Source organism: Sesamum indicum, linkage group LG12 (assembly GCF_026168435.1).
Source record: "Sesamum indicum cultivar Baizhima isolate 11 linkage group LG12, ASM2616843v1, whole genome shotgun sequence".
In the NCBI taxonomy this organism is placed as follows: domain Eukaryota; kingdom Viridiplantae; phylum Streptophyta; class Magnoliopsida; order Lamiales; family Pedaliaceae; genus Sesamum; species Sesamum indicum.
In genome coordinates, this window is record NC_142668.1 from 7,430,855 (window position 1) to 7,439,388 (window position 8,534).

General features: G+C 33.5%; 1 protein-coding gene across 1 annotated transcript; it reads right to left on the reverse strand.

Moving 5' to 3' along the window:
• Window positions 1–3,747: 3,747 nt before the first annotated feature.
• On the reverse strand, window positions 3,748–6,892 carry LOC105178589 (zinc transporter 8-like). The gene is made up of 3 exons (XM_011102099.3): window positions 6,143–6,892; window positions 5,523–5,672; window positions 3,748–4,203 (listed from the first exon to the last, which is right to left on the reverse strand). Exons 1-3 carry the CDS (start codon window positions 6,713–6,715, stop codon window positions 3,898–3,900), a joined length of 1,029 nt encoding a protein of 342 aa, XP_011100401.2. The 5' UTR covers window positions 6,716–6,892; the 3' UTR covers window positions 3,748–3,897.
• Between the last annotated feature and the right edge of the window lie 1,642 nt (window positions 6,893–8,534).

Sequence of the window (8,534 nt, forward strand, 5' to 3'; positions counted from 1 at the left end):
ACAAAATCCAAAGTACTTTGAAAGTTTGGGATTCTTAAAAGATCACATTGACTATAGCAATTTGGTTGTTTTTGTTGGGGAAAGACAGAAAGAGGCCCTTGGCCGAAAATCAGCTTGAAAGTTCACTTCACCGCAGAACATGAATGGGAATCTTGAAAGGAATGGATTTAATTCTAGCACATGTTGAGTTGACGTTCTCCTCACTAAGGCGTTTGTTGATTTATGATGTTTTTAATCACTTTTTATTTGCAACGGGTTAGTCAATGCAGTCCTCCATGGCCAGGTCTGGTGGTGGCTTTGGCGATGGTGATGTGAATGTGCAGTTGGAGACATGGGCCTCAGGACCAAGGCCAAATACTCGGCCTTTGTTTTTGCCCTAAGGCTAGCCACATCTGCTGCTCCGTCATTGCCACCGAAGCCGCAGACTCGACGGGAGCATCAAGGTTGTTGGCCGTGGGCTGAGGTTGATGATCCTCCAGCATTTTTTAGAACGTTTCCTGTAAAACAAACAAAATTGTTAGTAATTTTATTAAATGAAGAGTTAATTATTAAAGAAATAGTATTAATAATATTTTATTATATGAAAAATTTAGCTACTTACCACCACCTCCGCCTCCCTCGGCCCACTTCAACCCCCGTCCTCTTTTTTCTTGTAGTAGCACTCGAATAATTCCATTTATTTGGGCAGTCGTCTGAGCTCTGTCTCATGTATAAGAAAAAATAGTTAATTAGCATCATATTTAAAAATAATAATTTAATAGACAGAAATTATTATTTACTTATCAACTTCTTCTTGTGCATGTTTATTCTTGGATGGACTCCTGCTGGAAGTCCTTGCTGGCCCAGTATGCCTAGAGTTAGAGCTAGGCCTTGTTGGCCAACCATAGTGGCCTAACCAAGCTGGATCGAGCGACGGAAAAGGTCTTTTGGATGTACTTCCTGGCCCACATGTGAAAGACCCGAAATATGGATTCATCGTCACAGCCACCAGTAGGTCATCTACAGTAATAAGATTTGAATCATATAGCCTGTAATGTATATTTTCTTTTTGTAGCCAATTTAGAACTTTGCATGCTTACAAATAAAAAGTCAGCTTCCATATAATTTCCGCTTTACCCCCAAATTATCACAAATAATTTTGGCAAAATTTCACTTTTGGTCCCACTAAATAGGGCCATTCTCACTTTTGGTCCCGCGCTTTAGGTGCTCAACACTTATAGTCCCAAAATCCTAATTTTTGAACACTTGTAGTCCCACACCGTTAAAAACTGACGGAAACGGCACGTGACACGCACGTGCCGTTAGTCAGCTGGTATGGTCCATGTTGGTCAACGGCAAAATATCACTTTTGGTCCCACTAGATTGGGTTATTCTCACTTTTGGTCCCACGCTTTACGTTTCAACACTTGTAGTCCCAAAACCCCAATGGAGAGTGGGACTGAGACATTCCAGCACAACAACGGCAAGTTCTCGGCGGTTCCTTGTAGTGAAAGCTTAATCTTCATCAAAAGCAACTCAACATCTGAAGCAGAGTGAGTGAGAGTGAGAAGAATGCAAATGCAGAGAGACAGAGAGGCCTAAGAGCCGCCATGAATAAGGCTGGGAAGGAAAAAGAAACTGAGTGTGAGAGGGTTCTTTGTTTGAGCTGTGTTCATTCAGTCATCCTCTAGACCAAATCCTGCAACTTCTCAGTCAAATATCATTGGTATGGTAAAATGCAGAGAGACAGAGAGGCCTAAGAGCTGCCATGAATGAGGTTGGGAAGGAAAAAGAAACTGAGTGTGAGAGGGTTCTTTGTTTGAGCTCGAGCTCGACGAGCTCACCGAGGTTGAGCTCGAGCTCGAGCTCGATACATTATTTTCGAGCTCGAACTCGAGCTCGCTTTCTCGAGCTCGATTTTGTTCCAGAAATTGCAGAAGAATAGAGGTGGGAAGGAGAAGAATTTTACAACATTACATACAAAATTTTTCAGAAATTTTGCTAATCGATAATGGTCTTCCATACAACATTACAACTCTTTTATAAAACCAAACAACAACAACAAGAAATAAACAAATCATTGTCCCCTGAAAACACACTCAAACCCAAGAAAAAAAATTAAACAAGATGCTAAAAACACACCCAAACCATCTGATATTGAAATATAAGAGTAATCATTCAAGACGGTGTATCGTTGAATCAGGCCATGTGATTTTAAATCATACCGTCTGATATGATCTAATAGACACAATCTTGTATATATTTAAATTTCATATGAATCAGGTGCCCAAATTTTAAGATATTTTAATTATTGATTAAACTTTTTAATCTCATTATATATCTAATAAAAATAATAATTAGAATTGTTCAACCATCATCATCATCATCATTATTATTATTTTTGTTATTATTATTATTATTATTATTATTTTTAGATTAATTCATAAGAATTACTAAATTTTGACATAAATTTATAAATAATAAAGAATCATAAGTGAATTACTTGTCAATTTAAAAAATATTAACGTAATACAAATATATATTAAAATATAACATAAAGTTCTATATATCATATTAAATAATAATTTTAATTATAAAAAATATTATAATTTGCTAAGTTGTTGATTAGATTTATTTTTGTATAAAGATTAAATATATAAATAAAAGTATCATAATTTATTATTATACAAAATAAAATAGATGATATTGATTAATAATTATAATATACGATCAATTTAGATTATAAAACTGATCAAATATTATATATAAAATTAAATATATAAAAAAATTAAAAACAATATATAAAAAAAAAAATTCACCAGCTCGCGAGCGGTGAACAAGTAAACATGAGCTCGAGCTCAAAGTCGAGTCGGCTCGACTCATCTGCCACCCCTATGACTAATGGCACGTGACTTGTCACATGCCATTTCTGTCAGTTTTTAACGGAGTGGGTCTAAAGGTGTTAAAAAATTTATATTGCACCTTAATATAAAATACTATTTTATTGATACATATAAAATCAAAAAAAATATTTTAATTGAAATTGAAAATATAAACAGAATTATATTGTTGATGTCTTGGTCATATTAAATTATTTATTTAATTTAGACCTAACTTATTTAAATAAAGTATTGAATAAAGTATATTCTTCACATTTTTATTTGGCATTCACAATATATATGTATATATCTATACATAAATATGAATAGAAAAAGACACAAATGTTCAATCAATTTGGTCAACCCTTATAACCAATTTCTGTCACATCAAAAATACATATACATATATTCAACATTCTCACACTTATATACTTATATTTGGAAACAACTAATCCAAATATATTATCAGTTTTCGCACAAAAACCAATAAAGCATTTCTACCTATTTCCAAATGTTGGAAATTGAAAATGAAAATGAAAACACAACCAAACGGGCCCTAGGATTTTGGGACTACAAGTGTTGAACACGTAAAGCGAGGGACCAAAAGTGAGAATAACGCTATCTAGTGGGACCAAAAGTGATATTTTGCCGTTGACCGACATGGACCATACCAGCTGACTAACGGCACGTGCGTGTCACGTGCCGTTTCCGTCAGTTTTTAACGGTGTGGGACTAAAAGTGTTCAAAAATTAGGGTTTTGGGACTATAAGTGTTGAGCACCTAAAGCGCGGGACCAAAAGTGAGAATGGCCCTATTTAGTGGGACCAAAAGTGAAATTTTACCAATAATTTTTTATGAATAACCTTAAACAAGAAATAGATAAAAAAAATAAAAAAATAATTCTGATTGGTGATAATAAACTAAGTTATTAAGAACGATACATGATATTTCGTTAATAAATACAGGGTGTCACGTTACACGAAACATTGTAAATAACTATATATATGCAAACAAAATTTATTATTAAACAAGAGATGAACTATGCCCACTTGGCCAAGAGAGACATGCAGCCAGCCCCAATGAGGAGGGAGACATTTGCACCTAACTGTAGCTTTCCATTGCTCTGCAGTTTGGGACTCATAAAGTCAGCAGAAAGGAGATCAACCAATGCCATGTAAATCAGTATTCCTGCCGACGCTGCGTTGAAAACCCCCTCCACAATCAAAGCCGTCGGGCTCGTCTCGCTGTAGATGTTGCTTATTCCAATACCCACAGCGATGCCCATTGGCGTCGTGATGGAAAAGAAAAGTGCCATTATTGCTACTGCCCGTGTATTGAACTTTGCCTACAAGAAATGGGGATAGAAATTCCTCTGTGGTGAAATATGGGAGAAGAAAATTTCGCCATGTAATAGAGAAAATTATAATTTTAATCCAGCATACATAGGAGTGACAATTAAATCGACAATTTATTTTTAAAAGGACTAAAATCGTCATCCCCTGTAGTGACAGGACCAAGATTATAATTTTTCCAACGAACAATCGCCAAAATATTTATATGTATGAAACATTTTTCAAAAAATAAAAAGTTAAATTTTAGTCGAGCTATTGAGAAAATTGTGAGGGCAACTATGCCTAGGGAGTGTAGTTTTAGTCCGGCTGAATTTTGGCAATTAACGATTGTAATTAAAAAAAAATATATATATATATATGTATATATACTCACATTAAGGATAGAATCCACCAAAAATTACAACTCTGAGTGGAATTTGACGTGTGCCCCTCACGTGACCCTCAAATTTCAGCCAGATCGCAATTGTCAGCGGATTATATCCTTAATACGTTTATCGAGTTTTCAGAAGTGGGGCTTACCTACGAAATTTAATTCGAACAGAACTAAAATTGTCACATTCTACTTGCGTGACCAAAATTATAATTTTTCTGCATGTAATAGTTATGGAGATATTATGAGCAACTTAAGAAAAAAATCAGCCTAAAAGTACAAAGGGGAAAAAAGTAGATAATAAAAGGATTCCTCTCAAGAGTGGATAAAGTACTAATTAATATAAAAGAATTGTTTCTAGAGGAAACATTTTATCGTGATATTATTTTTATCTGTATTATACTTATATTTAAATTATGTAAATTAAAGTAATTAATTAGTATTCATCACTTATTTATAATTATGCAGAGCATAGAGCTGAGTACAAGTTTATATGAATTCCTATATTTCTATAAAGTGTCAAGATTTGAATTTTATAAAATTTACTAACAAGCACATTTACGAATTAATACTTAATTTTGATATAATTGTTGGGGATTTTAAATAAATGTTATAAGTATAGAATACATAAAAATTGACGCACATAACAAACGTGAAAAGCACAAAATTAAATTGTTACCTCCTTAATTATCCATTAAATTTTGGAATTGAGCGCTGATTAAAATATTAATTGTACTTTCCGCAAACATGATCAAAATATTGGCTATAATTAAAAATTATAATAATTACTTAATTATAATTAAAATCATGATAAATGCTAATTAATCGTCCGTTATTTTTTTTTTTTTATCGATTTGATTCAACAGTGGTAGATAATATTAATTATGATTTATAAATTATAGTTATTTATAATATAAAAAATAATTTATTTTATAAATATACCTGAGTGATGCATCCTCCAAGACCTATGCCTTCAAAGAACTGATGGAAAGTCAAAGCAGCAATCAAAGGCCTTATCGTTTTAGGACTCTCCGAAGCTCCCAACGCAATCCCAATTATCACTGAGTGGACTATGATTCCCAACTCCAACACCTTCAATAGCCCATGACAATAATATAACCATTATCAATATTTACTATAATAAAAAAAATATTTTTTTTAAAATTATCGCTAAAAATATATTTTAACTGATAATAATTTTGATTCTATTACAAAAATTGTCACTTAACACTTTATAATTATTGCAATATGAATCAACATTTTTCTTAAACTATAAGCCAATTACATTTTGTTTGGAACCAAAAACTGAAAAATATTCTTACAACTTCTGTACTTTTTCATATTTTTTATTTCTTCAATTAAAATATATTCTTAAAAATATAAACTTTTAATTTAGTTATGCACACTTTATAATTTTTTTTTATTTAAATACAGGGTTATTTAAGTGTGCCACGAAAAAATGAGGAACGGTTTTCATTCTCATGACTAATCAAAATTGATGTTTCAGTAACTATTTCCGTACACCAAACAAGACAAACAATCACAACATCTGCGTAAAATACCTGCGAAATCACACGGTGACGAAGGAGTTCAGTTTCCCCGGAATCCAATTCCAGCGATAACGACCCATGTGCATGGCCATGCGTAGCATGAGTATGAAACGGAACCACCGCCTCTTCTTCGTCGGCGCCGCCCATCTCCGCCTTGGCCCCCGCCCGCCTCTGGTAGTACGACGTTGCGTAAGTATCAACCATGAGCGTTCCCACCGCAGAGAGCATGGCTATGAATCCGGCGAACGGGAAATCCCCCCAAGGGTGATCGCTGAGGCACGACGACGTCAGGCTCTCGAAAGCATCGGGCAGAACATGAATGAACCCCGTCGACAGAATCACTCCGGCAGCGAATGCCTTCACAATGAAGAAAAAGCTCCTCTCAGGGCTCAACGCCGGCACCCTCTTTCCAGCGACGGGAAGGCACACGCCTATCGCGCTCGCCACGAGGATCGAGGCGATGGCCGCCAGCTTGTACTTGAGCGCGAGGGCTTTGTTCCGGTCCTCGTCTTCGGGCTCGCAGGTACAGTCCCCGAGAACGGAAGCCGGAAGGAGAATCAGACTGACCAACAAAAGATTCTTCATGGGAATACTTTCTGAAGAACGAATGGTTAATTTAAGACTGATTCCACTGATTTTCTAAGAAGATTGGTCAGTTTTATTTCAGGATTTGATGATCGAAGTAGACTGAATTTGAGACTTAATAAAAAACAGGTTTGAGTCATGTGTATCAGGGCATGGTAATTGAGTGGAAGCAAGTCAACTATGTAAGTCAACTCTAATGTGTGTCGATATCATCAGCTGGTCTTCCATTTGTAGGGTCACTTGTATTTTACCTCTATAAAGTGAAAAAGATTCCATAAATATAAAGATGAATGGGATTTCCTCAAATTTTTAAAAGAAATTTACTGCATCTCACTACAAGATGCGCGTCAAACAAGATCGAATTAACCCAATAAAAAAATAAATTTATTCAATTCTGATCTATTGAGATCGGGATGGTCTTGGGTATTTAGGATCGACCCATCCTAGTGGACTAGGACCATTTAGTCCTATGACAGGTTTGGATCGGGTTTGCTGGTTTATTTTTTTCTTTTCATGTAATTTTTATTTTATTATCTAATTTAACTATTTAAGTTTGTATTTTGTACTTTTGAAATTTTAAGAAAATTTATTTTTGTTATTTTCCTTCTAAATTTTTAGTACATTAATTCACTAATACTCTTTGTTTATTTTTCTAAAATATATTACTATCTAAGTTTGTTATATAAGCTTGTTAGTCAAATTATTATTTAAATTCATTATATAGTTTTGACTATTATTTTTTTAAGTTATAAATATTTGTGTGATTTAATTTATTATTTATGTTTTTTGTGAGACAATTATAAATTTAAATAATTGTTAAAAAGAACACCTTAATTATGTAAAAAGATAAATAATAATAATGAAACATACATTTGAGGTCTGGTCGGGGCCTCAACCAGGCCGGATTTATGGGCTGGACTTGGGTTTAAAATGAATCCAATTGGAGTCTATTTAAAACTCAAGGCCGAACATCACTCAGGTATATTTAAAAAAATAAATTATTTTTTGAACTGGTCTGTGCTAGTCCTGGTTTAGGCCGCCCCCCATGCATCTTGACTCTCATGTTTGGGGGCACATTGGCGCCTTTTTCTTTTGCTTGAAAGTTAAGGAGCCACATTAGTTTTTCGTTTCTTTAATACTTTTCATCTATTATGATCTTCATAGCTGATGTAGAAAAAGAGAAGGATGTATTTTGCGAGCTTTTGAATCGAAGGTAGTCTAGGTTATAGTGCTTGAAGTGTGTGGTTTGACGATGGAGCTGCAAATGACCATATATAACTTTTGATTTGTAGTACTTACGAGTAGGGGTGGCAGATGAGTCGAGCCAATTCGAGCTCGAGCTTCTAACTTAAAAAATAAATTATGTTTATTCTGTTATTAGTATTAATAAATATATAAAATTATGTGCAAGTATTTTGTTAATTTGATGTATATATATTTTCTACTAATTATACTACTACTAAACTAATAATTAGTTTACATTTATAACAATAAATTAAAATATTATACCATATGTGTAATACTTTTTATAATTAATATAATAATAATTAATATTATTTATTTATAATAATATAATTTTATTAGATTTACTAAAAACTCGAGTTCTACCTCATAATATATGGTTCGAGCTCCAACCATAAAAATAAAATTTGAGGCATGTTACCTAGGTTGTCTCTTAAATACTTGCAAATTCTATTATGGCAATTTATTTAAACATAAACTACATTTTTTCCAACATTGAATATTTTGAGATTTTGAAACAAATTTTCAATTTTTATTGCTTCGCCTTCATAAATATATCGATATGAAAAATACTGCA

Coding starts and splice junctions, on each gene's coding strand:
- LOC105178589 (XM_011102099.3), bottom strand. CDS start 6,715: ATGAAGAATCTTTTGTTGGTCAGTCTGATTCTCCTTCCGGCTTCCGTT. Junction 5,673..6,142: donor GTCACCGTGTGATTTCGCAG/GTATTTTACGCA, acceptor GGGCTATTGAAG/GTGTTGGAGTTGGGAATCAT. Junction 4,204..5,522: donor TTGGAGGATGCATCACTCAG/GTATATTTATAA, acceptor CATTTCTTGTAG/GCAAAGTTCAATACACGGGC.